Source organism: Camponotus floridanus, unplaced genomic scaffold (genome assembly GCF_003227725.1).
Source record: "Camponotus floridanus strain SB8 unplaced genomic scaffold, Cflo_v7.5 scaffold70, whole genome shotgun sequence".
Classification (NCBI taxonomy): domain Eukaryota; kingdom Metazoa; phylum Arthropoda; class Insecta; order Hymenoptera; family Formicidae; genus Camponotus; species Camponotus floridanus.
In genome coordinates, this window is record NW_020229839.1 from 782,585 (window position 1) to 796,219 (window position 13,635).

General features: G+C 25.0%; 1 protein-coding gene across 6 annotated transcripts; it reads right to left on the reverse strand.

Moving 5' to 3' along the window:
* Window positions 1–487: 487 nt before the first annotated feature.
* On the reverse strand, window positions 488–13,251 carry LOC105257267 (1-acyl-sn-glycerol-3-phosphate acyltransferase alpha). 6 transcript variants are annotated; one of them, XR_003123559.1, is made up of 9 exons: window positions 13,055–13,250; window positions 6,432–6,617; window positions 5,747–5,880; window positions 5,403–5,584; window positions 4,975–5,140; window positions 4,649–4,804; window positions 4,090–4,208; window positions 2,924–3,082; window positions 2,814–2,852 (listed from the first exon to the last, which is right to left on the reverse strand). XR_003123559.1 is itself a non-coding variant. In XM_011267764.3 (7 exons), exons 1-7 carry the CDS (start codon window positions 13,063–13,065, stop codon window positions 712–714), a joined length of 855 nt encoding a protein of 284 aa, XP_011266066.1. In that variant the 5' UTR covers window positions 13,066–13,251; the 3' UTR covers window positions 488–711. The 6 variants fall into 6 exon arrangements, 3 of the variants coding, with proteins under 3 accessions (XP_011266066.1, XP_025269654.1, XP_011266065.1); XR_889651.3 differs by lacking the exons at window positions 2,814–2,852; window positions 2,924–3,082; window positions 4,090–4,208 and adding exons at window positions 1,135–1,258; window positions 1,363–1,442; XR_003123558.1 differs by lacking the exon at window positions 4,090–4,208 and having other exon boundaries at window positions 13,055–13,251.
* Between the last annotated feature and the right edge of the window lie 384 nt (window positions 13,252–13,635).

The following is a 13,635-nucleotide window of genomic DNA, read 5'->3' on the forward strand; positions in this document are numbered from 1 at the left end:
TTGAAAGAAATGACCCGACTTTTGGACCAGATTTTTTGTTACAACTGCATTCATTCTTTGGAATGATTCAAAAATCATGTTTGAAATTTTTGTGTATTATTAAAAAAAAGGTAATTAAATGTTTTGTTTTTTTGTGGCATCCTATATATTGTTAATATTATTATTGTTGTTATTGTTGTTGTCAATATATTATTTTTTATAACTCAAATGAAATGATATAAATATAATACGCATCATATATAATATAAAAATGACATGATTTTATTAACGTGATTAACACATAAAAGATCTCATATATGCTGAAGTTAAATATAATTTAATATAATTTGATTGTCACACTGATCGATATAAGAAATTATTTTTATTCATATATTTAATAAATATTAATATTAACTGAAACTTTAAATATTTCTGTAATATATATACAAGAAAAACAAACTGATATGGATGAGGAAAATTCTTTGTACCTTAATCATATTATTAAAATAATTTGTAACGCAAAAATTATTAATATGTAGAATAACCTAAAGAGCACTGCATATGTTTATTAGAATATCGATAAGAAGTTCAAATTATGTCAAAAAAGATTTGCTATCGTGATCAGTACAAGCTTAATCAAATACTCGAGCAAGTAAAAGCTCTTTCAGACGTAGTGGACGAACTTAGGATGGCGTTAAACGATTTGAAGAAGGCATCTCTCAACGTGAATCATCAGATAGGTTTTTTTGAATCTACAAAGAAAAATAACAAAGTTGATTATGTCAAACCGACTATATTGCGAAATATAAAAACATATTTTAAAAATAATGGAATTTGCACAAGGATCGAAACGTATCGAGCCGCAAAGAATACTCAGGTTATTCAGGTACTCAGGTATTCATAAAATATATTGGACAATGATCTTTTTAATAACAATAATTACACAACATTTGCTACGATTACAAGAAAATTAAATGTCATATATTTGTATATTTTTTATTATAGAAAAGTAGAAGTAGAGATAGCGCTGAATTTTTATTACATATAACTTACAAAAAAATTTATAATTTATCTTCTTATACAAACTTAAATGCATTTCAATTTTTTATATAAGTTTTTGTTATATCTTTTGACTTAAAAAATATTTTTGTCGTAAATTGTTAGAGAAATGGAAAAAACATTATGAATATATTTGTTGTAACATGTTACATAAATGTCAAACACATTATGATGTTGGTTATTAGACTTGTTGCTCAACTTCTCTAAATTATATGGTTCACTGTAAAAGAAAAAAAGATCATAAATCATCGGCACATATAAGCAAATCCTCAACGATATACGATGGTCTGAAATTTTGTAAGAATAAAATTATAAAAAACATACAAAGCATTCGAAAAACTCGACGATCCTTGAAGAGCACTAAGCACGAATGTGTGACATCCAATCAACAGCAAATTTGCGTTCTGCAAAAAGAGGAAAAACAGAAGTCACTTAAAGATACAAGAGACGAAGAGATAATTAAAGACGCTGATATCAGCGAAGAATTAAGTAATTCAGCAGACACGTCATTTACAGCTGATACTTCTACACAAACAGAGATCACTATATGCTCATGGCAAGAAAACAATAAAAATTTATCCTATCTTCCATGTCAAAATGTGATAGAAAATAGCACGCAAATGAACCCGTTATCAATGATAAGCAATGATCGTTTTGCGATTCCTTCAAATTGCTTCATAAGCGAATTATCGAAAAATCGCGCGAAACAAACATTCTTGACAAATAAAATAAAAAAATATAAAAAATGTCCATGCAAGGAACAATGTCCTTATTCATTATATAAATTGCCATGCAACAAATATAAATGCAGTACACCGGAAAAGAAAATAGACAATAAAATCAACGGATTGACACTAGAGTGCTTAAATTGTCAGAGAAAGAATAATTTTCCGACATTTATAAATGTTGATACAGCGCAAGAGAAAAATGATAGAAGTTTCGCGGATTTTTCACCTGTTAAAATTGGCATAGATAAATCTTCGATTTCTTCGCTATCAGTGGATTTTGAAGTTAAAATTTCCAACGATCATCGTAATTCGGAAAATATCGATGAATTCTCCAAGCGAAGAAGAGCCAGAACGTATATTGTAAACAAAAAGAGTATAAGAGAAAATGACTTAATTAAAAATTTTAAAAACGAGACTGAATCATCTTTCAATATAATTTCCTTATGGAAACATATAAATGAAAAAAAGGAAAAAATTGATGAAATAATAGAGGTAAATTAATACTGATGATTTTACTCGATTTAAAAAAAATCTCGATTTAAAAAATCTCATTACAATTGAGATCATTTTTATATACTATTACATGTTTTATTTGCAGAACATATTATTACAAAAAACATATCTAAATCCTGAAGAGACTCAACAAGAATATCAAAAATATAAAACGGAGGATTTTATCGATGATCATTGATTATTAAAAAAGAATAAACAGGTTCAATGTTTTATTTCTGCATTACAAATTCCGATATTAAATAGAAAGATATCCATAAAGACTTCAAATCTAAAGTTTCAACAAAGTGATAGCCTAGATCAATCATGCTCAAAAACGAACAAGACGAGACATACTAGTTTTCCTAAAACGATAACTCCGAAATGGATGAATGCACAAGCGCAAACCAGCAAATGCTCGTATTTTAATTATTTAGAAAATAGACTGTCGTTTTTAAATATGCTAGATAAATATGCATGATTATGCAAGTGTAAAAGATATGAGCAAGATGAATGAAAATGTAGAAAAAGATATTCCGAAAAAAAATAATACTTGCATTATCGAGATGGACGTTTCATCATCGAAAATAATTTGACCTAAAATCAAGAGACATAATATTACATATATTTATTCTGCAATCCAGACTAGAGAAGCTATTAATGCTCACTTGAAAGAATCTTTGAGTCAAACATGTGACCAAACTGACTGGCGAATTTGGAAGTCCGTAAAAGCATCTTGTCCATTTCATTGTAATTACATCTCCGCTGACAAGTATAAAAATCCCATGTCTTTTTTTATTAATTATCCTCATTTTTCATCTAAAACACTGAATTTTGAAATGAGTAGTATATCTGGCAGACTTTAATTCTCTTGAAAAACTCGAGGATATTACTTGATATATTCATAATCGTAATATTATATTATTGTGTGCTTTATCATTCTTGGCGTTTTCTTATTTTTGATGATTAATGATTAGAAATAGAAATGATTATATATATTGCCGCCAAATGTACACCACATTAATTAAAATATAATTTATTGTAGTTTTATAACACATTATTTTTGAGAATATATATGTGTAAACATATATAAACATACATTTACAAAAATGCATTTATACAAATATTATTCAATATTTTTCTCACATATATTATGGATTCGAAAAAGAATATACACTGACATTTCCTGATAATGCATTGATTAATTGATATTACTTAATAAAAGCAATTTTCTTCTATCTATAATATAGTTTAAACTTAAAATATATGTATGCGTAAATGAATACATTAAAAATATATATACTGAACAAGATTTAGTTTTGTAATAATATTGAAAATACATTATATAAATCTGATACACACATATTTTATTTATGTTTCGAATTATATATCTCGTGGATAAATGGAAAAATTTTAACATAATTTAAGGTTATGAGAAAAGTACTATGCATATATTATATAAGAACATAGACGCATTAAATACAATGGCGGACGACTTTGTTTAATATTATTTATCATGAATTAATGTCGCAATGCTCCTAAATTCAATCTTAGATATTTGAACAAAAATTTAACACATTTTACGCGCTCGTAACATTACTTAAATATAAAAAGGCAATATTCTTTCATTATAAAAGAAATGCAATGTTATAAATTAATCACGCATGTAAAGAATTACACACACACACGCACACACACACGTATATATGTATATATAGAAATAATAATTGATTTCAAATATCCAGATTGAATTTTTTAACGTAATTACCATATATTTCATAATATAATATATACACATTGAAATACATAAATATATGAGATAATTTATACATACCGCATGATTTTACAAGAGATGCTACAATTTTGCATATCTATTGGAAATATATGTCATGTGTTTTGCACGATAGAACTTAGAAATAAAGAGAGAACCTCAATAATATAAATTAAATTTTTCTGCAAAAGGTATAAAAAAGTACAAATCTCATCGATGAAACATCAATGAAAGATCATTTAAGCTTTGCGAGAAATTCTTTTCTCTGATATTTAAAAATAAACTCATATAAGAATTAATGGAAGAACAATATAGTCGATGTGACATATTTTAAATTTATGTCATTATCGTAATAAAGCCAAGGAAAACAATTACCATTAATCGATCGACGGATATATAAAGATCTAAACGAATCTTATTAAAGAGTTAAGCTATATGCGCACATAAATGTGTGAACGCTGAAAAACAATAAGTCTATGGAAATTATTAACATAATGAAAGTTATTTCTTATCATTGCAATCCCAACAGGTACCGTTTCGCGAATTTATCAATTGTAAATTCGTCAATTGATTCTGATTACATTTTGGACGCTATTTGTTTCACATTATTTTTATTACTCACACTTTAAAGTTTGGATTTGTTCTTCGAGGCATTCCGTAGTAGATTCCACGAAAGTTTTATTCATAATTTCATACACTTGCTCCATAAGCTTTGGAAGATCGTCTTTGGTCAAACCCGCGGTAGGAATAGGCGGTAGAACTGTAATATAACTAGTTCCTAAAATAGAAAGTTTTTCTTTTAGAGAGATTTGTAATGTATAAGAGAATTTAATTATATATGTACTATATAAGAGAAAAAAATTCTTAAAAAATACAGAGATTTAATATTTATTTTTAATTATTCAGTTCATTTATAAAAAGTATTTATCTTCTTTATTTTTTATATACCTGAATAAAACCTCTTTAATTTTCCATCTAAGAAGTAATATTTTGACACAACGACGGGTTGAATTGGCATTTGAGATTCAATCGCGACATGAAAAGCGCCTTTTTTGAAAGGAAGTAACGAATTACCCGAATGCCGATGTCCTTCGGGAAATAGAAGAAGTCTCCGCTAAAAAATTCAATCAAAAATATTAATACATTTTTCGTAAGATTTATTTAAAATAATAATCTAATTATTTATTGATCGAAAATAAAAATAAAATAAAATAAATTTATATATAATTTATGTGTATATATATATATATATATATATATATATATATAATATGTTCATTTATATATTTTCCATACATATTCATATTAGATAATTTAAATAATTTATTCTTTAGTTATCTTAGATATTTTGTTGGAGAACTTTGAACAAAAATCACCTTTGCCAAACGAATAGATTCCGCTGTAGCGTTAATAATTCGTTGAGCTTCTTCAACGTTTTTTCTGTCGATAAATACTGTTCCCCAAAGCCAAGTCGCGAGACCGAATGGTCCAAGGTACATAATCTCTTTTTTAGAAATAACAGTGCAATTCTCCATCGCTAACCATAATTCACCTAAAACTATATTGACTAGTTTTATTATACGTATCTCTATTATTTTTGATAAAAGATATGTCTTCTTATATTTGCAACACATTATTTTCTCAGATTTATCAAAATATTCTTTTTCTTAACGTAACGAAGTAAATTTAGAGAACATTTGTAATAACTGATTGTAGTTACCACAAAGATCTAGGGAACTCTGATGATTGATAAGCACGACACAGCCCGAATCTTTGAGGATGTTCTCTTTACCACGAAAACGAAATTTGATTCCAATGATCTTCGCAACTCTTACTACACATCTGGCTGGCATTCTGAAAGATTTTATTATATATATATATATATATATATATATATATATATTTCACACGCATATGTTATAATCAAACCATAGTACCGTGTAGGCGCTCTAAAGATTGAGTGATCAATCGTGTGCAACCAAGTGTCTTGGTAAAGACCGAAATAACTTTGTATTTCCATTTTTGATTAATGTACTTTAATATCTATACTAGTATTGACTCAGAGTGATTAGCATAATTAATCAAAGTCAAAAATTAAAAATAATCACTTTATCTTTGGTTAATCAATTCCAAGGATGATTATAATGAGGATATTTAAGTCCGACATATGCCTTGTACATGCATATTTTGACATAAAAAAAAATTATATAACATATTTATTACATAACACATTTCGTGTTATATTTTACCAAAGGTAAATTTATAAACTTATTCCGCAGTTGATCGTTCAATCCTAGACATGCTTGTGCTACGATGTTTTGACTATAACACATACACATATTTATATTTATGTTTCATATTTCAGGCTTAAAGATTTGATTTTATTCACATATATGAGAACTTACAGTGCATTTTTCCAGCTACCGATTCGAAACAGCATGAATGGTATCCATAATCCTGCAGCTAGTGCGCTCGCTACTATGAAGAAGATGAACTTCGCTCGATATCTCACTCTCTCGCTCAAGGCACAAAGCATCACAAAGAGAAATATCAAGGCAATTCCGCTTGTTGTATAGATGCCGCATAATACACTGATATTGTAACATTAATTATATTGTGCATTAAATTTGCGTGATACTTAAAAATTAAAAATTAACAAAATATTAAAATTAAAATTCACAAAGAAATGAAATCATAAAAAAATTATATCTAAATAAAAGAAAATCTATATAACTTGTTCTTTATTCATAACTATGGAAAAATAATACGTTTTATTTTTAAAAAGTTTGCCTCAAAAGAAAACCACGTTCATTTTTTTTTAAGGCTTATGTATAAGAACTCATGTGCATCGTTGCACACTTATGCTTATAAATTTATTAGTCATCGTCATCGTCGTCGTCGTTGTCGTCGTCGTCTCTCTCTCTCTCTCTCTCTCTCTCTCTCTCTCTCTTTCTCTCTCGCTCTCTCTCTATTTATCGTTAATTAAAAGTTTATAAAAAGGTTTTAGTTAATTAAAACATACTTTTAATAGTTGTAATGTTAAGGCAAGATGATGTACACGATGATATATACGATGATATATACTTTGATGTTTTTATGCAAATCTTTTTTTCTCTTTCCTTAGTGATTTGTCTGCGAGTTAAAGTTGGAAGGTTACTACTATTCTATATGATTTTTATTTTCCTAATTTGTTTGCAACAATTTAAATTGTTCACAAATAACTGTTCCGTGTGTGATCACAAAGATGATCAGAACTGATTATTACGTAAACTTTTTTTATGTATACATAATATCATTAGATAAATTGTCGGATCGAAAATCTTAGTTTTGTCTGAAATACTTTTAAAATAAAAAATTTCTGATGTAAATAAATGCTTAAAAACATGAATATTAATATATTGATTGCCATGCAAATTTTAATTTTACGTTTTACCGTGAAGGCCACAGTATATTTTCTATTGTTATAAGCATGTAGAGTAAAAATATATTGAGGTAAAATATTGAGTAATATTATCAAAGATTATATCCTTAATAATAGTGCGTTAGTTAATAATAGTGACTAATAGTCATTCATGATCACTGAAGTCACATTCGTTCTCTTTTATAAAATCCAAATCCGATTAGTTGCTTTATGTTTCAAATCGCATAACTTCATTAATTTTTCAATTCGATACAGATTCTTTCTTGTTATGCAATTACTAGGCACAATATATAATTATATAATTAAATGCTTATTAAACCCATTTATTTTGTTATACCTTATTTTGTTATATCAACTGCATAACATTAATTTCTTATTAGTTATTGCGAAAATTGCAAAACATAGATATAGAGAACTTTCCTACTTGGTTTAACTCGCTACACAGGAAAGGTGATGTGATTAATTTCTATATTATAAATACATAATTAAGTAAATTTTTAATTTTTTATGTGTTCAATAGCGCACTTTTTACTTTATACTGTTATCTAATTATTGTATTTACATTATTTAAAATTGTTTGTTCGATGGTATTTATTTTATTGTAATTACTTTTAAATTTGGGCATAGATGGCCATCATCAACAATATTAACAATATTAACAATATTTAAGAATAATAGCTGAAAATTAAATCATTTCTATTCCTTATAATTTTAATCACTCCTATTTTTTCCTCTATTTCGTTCTTGTTTAATTAAATATTATATATTATGTACATATATATATTTATGTACATATATAGATTTATAATCAATATTATTCGACATATTTTCTTGAAAATTAATTATAAAAATATAAAACTATATCTATATCTACACATAGCATATATAAAACATTGAAATTCAAATCATGATTTATATATTTTAAACAGTATAATTTTTTTATAAATTATAATTAACATTGTGACTTAGACTTGAAGACAATTTTTAGTTAATATACATAATCGATTTTATCATTATCGACAACTAATCGCGATACGCAAAACAAGATGATAATTCAGTTTTTCTATTCGTTTAAAGTTCAACTTCTTTTAACATATTTATTAACCATTGTTTTCTAATATTATCGAAAGAAGCTATTCAAACATAATCTTTAATTACATGTAGATGCGAATGTGTGAACTTTGTACTTTGTATCCTTATATTGTTGAGAGACTAAAAAAATAGAGATATCACATGAAAGTGCTTATAAACAGATATATATTTTTACATATCAAATAGATAAAAAAATTAAATTAAGAAATTATTTGCTTATAAAACTATAATGCATAATATGTATTATAATTTGAACTATATAATGTATAATACATATGCATAATAGGTTAGTTTCATAATTAATATAATCTTGTTGTTAGTTTAACTCACTCTTTGTCTCTTTCTACAGGAAGAGTTAGAAGGAGATAAAGAGTGAGTTAAACTAAGATTAAAGTTAAACGCGGTTGGTGAAATCAGGCATTAATGTAAAGTATGTTGTAAGTAAATAATTGAAAATAAAAAAGATTTTATTTGTAAGATTTTTTAAAGATTAACAATGGTATTTTATATTATATATATATATATATATATATACTTGTTTATTCAAATTTAATTATTTTAAAATATCAAACTATACTTATGTATCAAATAAATATAGTTATGTATGTTATTATAGTATCTACAATAATTTATATTATTATTATTGATATTTTAATAATATATCACTTGTTTTATATAAATTTTATATTTCTTTTATTTTTGAGTAAATTATATAATTTGTGAATTATTAAACAAAAAAAACTAAAATTTAATACACAGCAAGTTGTAATATTTCATGAAAAAAATAATAATTATATGTGACAAATAAAATCTTAAATTAATAAAATTCATATTATTCATGAATAAATTTTATTATATTAAAAATCTTGTGAAAAGCATTTATAAGTTTTGTTTTTTTAACCAACGACATATTAATATTATAGAAATTTTATTTATATTTTTATTTATATTTCATTTTTATTTTTATTACTTCCATTTATAGAAAAGTTATAATTCCCATTTTTCAAAATAAATATAATTGTCCTGGAAATCATTGATACAATAAGAATGGAAAAATAAGAATTATAAGAACAAAAGAAATAAGAACAATAAGAATTATTGTTATATCTTCTATAAAATGTGCATCTGATAATATTATAATTAATTCATTGTATGTTCATTAACTGACTCATTGTGATATGCAAGAAAATGAAAGTTCCCCAATAAGCAATTATATTTTCTCAATCCTTATGTGATAGTGTCATGACAATCGTTGATTAATTTAAATCATTCCACACTTCTATTTTAACCATGTAAGGTCAGGTCATCTATATTGCAAAGTAATCTCTTCGTATATTCTCCTTAGATAAAAATACCATTTGATTCTATATTTCCGCTCTTTTATTCATATTACATAATTTCGCTATTTTCTTGTGAAGAGTTCACTACGTTTCTTTACGCGATTCAAAATTTGTTAAATAAATGTTTAAAATTATTTCGGAAGTTATTCGAGAATTTTTTTAAATTTAAATATTTTATTTGCGTTGTAATACCTAACTTTAAATTTATCCGAAAAATAATTGAGTTGTATTTTTTAACAACTCCTTATAGTCAAAACCATATTTTTTGATCATACAGATCCCGATTACAATTCAAAAGAAAGATAAATTTGTAAATTTTTAATATTGCATTGATATTTTGCATTATATAAATATATTTAATTTATAATGGAATTGCGAAACAGTTATAATTTCTAAGATTTGAATTTCAATATTATATTCAAATAATTGGAATATACTTCCTTTAACTGTGATATTTAAATATACGGTAACATTTATTTCAAGATAAGATTATGGTTCAAGGTAAGATTATGATTTGCAGTATATTCTATTAGAAATTTAAAATTAATTATATATTTTCTAAACCAACTAACTTAATGTTAAACTTCATTATTAATATTTGTAAAATTAAAACCATTTTTTCATTTAAAGAAAGTTACTTAAATTTTTAAATTGTATATTTTTTCAATATATCCATTTTTCAGAACTTTACATTTTAAATCAATCGTTAAATATCAATTTTGTGTGTGTGTGATTAATTTCAAATTATTTAAACTAAACTATCAATAGATAAATAACATAAAATAGATAGAAACATGTCTTGTGCAATCTGATAAAATAAGTGAAAGTGTTTTCAACTTGATAAAAGATATATGTTTTCCTATTATGCACAAAATTGTGCAGCATATGAATTAGATCGATTTATTATTATAATAATGATTTATTATTATAATAATGATATTATAATAATGATAATCTTAAAATAAGAGAAAAATTAGAGATATTGGTATAAATGTGATAAAATAATTGTATCTGTTTGTAATATATAGTATTTTCACAATATATATTATGACATAAATACAACAAATTATCTCTTAAAGTAAAAAGAGATAATGAGAGATTTCATGAAATTACTATTTCTTGCTATTATATTCATCGCAATAATATTGCAGCTCCAATCTTCTATTTATAATGTGAAGTAAATAAATAATTATCATAGATATTACGTAGATCATTCGATCGCACTAGAGGTCAAAATTCTTCTTGACCGTTACTCAAGTCCTTTACTCTTTCAGTTGACGAACGCGTCAATTCATTCGTTAAAGGTTAAACGATTTCATTCAGTAAGTTTCAATTTGAGTCAAATTGTTAAGATAATATCTTGAGATACTTTAATTTTTTAAATTCATTATAATTCCTGTTTTCTATATCAAGTTCATAATAAACATAGAAAATTATTATATCGATTCAACCATTTATTATTTATTATTTAATGCGTTGAATGTAAAAACAATATAAATAAATAAAATATATTATCTTACGATAATATTTTTGATGATGAATGATTTACTATTTTGAAAGATGAAAGGTAATTAATTTCCTGAAGCAACACATTAACACGTAATATATATGTGCAAAGTATCAAGTACAACATGTGGAGAGCAGTGAGCAACATAGTCCGATCGAAATTCAAGGAACATAGTCCGATCGAAATTCTATACATAATTGAAATATATACTCACACCAGTGGAGATAATACACGGATAACATACTTCATCCACACAAATACATCTATTACATCTATTACATTCATATGAAAGTTCTCCTTTTTTAGCTATATAATTTTCACTATACCATATTATTTATTTATAGTACTAGTACTATCAATAGATAAATAACATAAAATAGATGAAACATGTCTTGTGCAATCTGATAAAATAAGTGAAAGTGTTTTCAACTTGATAAAAGATATATATGTTTTCCTATTATGCACAAAATTGTGCAGCATATGAATTAAATCGATTTATTATTATAATAATGATAAGATTTTATGTTGACAAATAATAATGTGTAATAATTAAACTCGTAAGTAAATTATTTTCGAAATGTAGATTATTATACGTACTTATCTGCACTACAGGTAATAGTAATGATAGAGAATGTGTTTTGTATAATAAAAAAACACGCTTTGTATAATATAATTTTATGGTATAATCAATAATAGATAATAGAAAGTCATAATAGATTACAGAAAGCTTTATGCTTATGTATGTCACTATGTATATATGTGAGATTGAAACATGTTATTGTAAATTTAACATAATACACATTACAAATTCGTAAATACGTCTCTTTGTCGATTTAAATAAATTAAATTTAATCATTTATTTATATTTATTGTTATTAAATAGATTATTATTTGCTTATCACAAATATATTGAAAATATAAACACAGTAAACTTCAAATATAAGTGATTAATTTAATATGTATTTATATTTAATTTAGATTAATATTTTTAATTATTAATAAGAAAAATTATTTTAATTATTTGTATATAAGCCATCTATATAAATATTTAAATAATCCAACATTAAAGGAGCATGACAATTTATTTTTTTCTTAAGGAATATTTTTTTAAACAATTAATTTTTAATCAAATTTAATAAAACTTTAAAGATTCTATAAGATACAAATTATAATGTTTCGGTTTGTATGAATAAAAATTTGTCATTTGTCTGATTAAAAAAAAAAAATTTTTTTTTAAACTCTCTCAAATATTTTATTTCATATAATTATACCGCGTATATCATAAAGATCAGAGATTTATTCATAATTATTATCCTACTTTACTGAACATGAAAAATTAATTTTAATGAATATAAAAAATTAATTTGCTTATTGCGTCAAACGGAAATGAACATTTTAATGAAGAGAATTCATTGGAAAGAGTGAAGAGAATTCATTAATCTTATTCAATTTACCTTTTTCGTTTCATATATATTTTCGGTTCACATATTACACATAGTTCGTGTAGCTTATGCGTGTCCTTATTCTCAATTTTTTCATTCAATAAACATCAATAATCGCGTTAATAATACCATAGTATGTAACACTGTTTTATTTGAATTTACTTTGTGTTCAATTCGGGACAAATTAGACGAGCAAAAAAATAATATTTTCGTGTTGATTACTCACGTCTTTAACATGATGTTCAGGCACGTAGCGTTCACTGCGGTTGATCAAAAACAACTGTCAAATGCTAACAACTGCAACCTCGCTATACCGCTATAGTGACCTATAACAATATAATCATAGATGGCACGTGGTCCATCGAACGATACATCGAACGATGAGTCGACAAGTCTCGTAAATCTTCGGCAGTTCCCGCCTTTTGAAAAGCATCATCAATGGAGTTTAAGTATACACTTGATATTCTCAGATCAATAATCTATAAAAGAAAAAAACGAGATGAAATAAAAAGAAGAAAAAAGTTCGTATATAAAGACAGACAAAAAGAAGAGAAGCTCTATATAGTTGTTATTTTCGAAACAAGAACGAGAGGAGGAGGAAAGCAAGAAAATAGCCTACCCTATGTCTAAAAAAAGAGAGTAATAAATTATTTTTAAAAATATATATATAATTATTAATAAAATAATAATCTTAATTATACGAGATTATTTTTTGCAAATTAAACAATTACAGATAGTTAATATAAATAAATATGAATATAAATAATTAATATAAATCGATAAATATAAATAATTAATATAAATCAA

Bases quoted from the DNA above. Each gene is read 5' to 3' on its own strand.
- LOC105257267 (XM_011267763.3), bottom strand. The intron at 5,585-5,746 runs GTAACTACAATC...TAGTCAATATAG, and splicing joins GAGTTCCCTAGATCTTTGTG to TTTTAGGTGAATTATGGTTA. The intron at 4,805-4,974 runs GTATATAAAAAA...TTTCTATTTTAG, and splicing joins ATTAAAGAGGTTTTATTCAG to GAACTAGTTATATTACAGTT.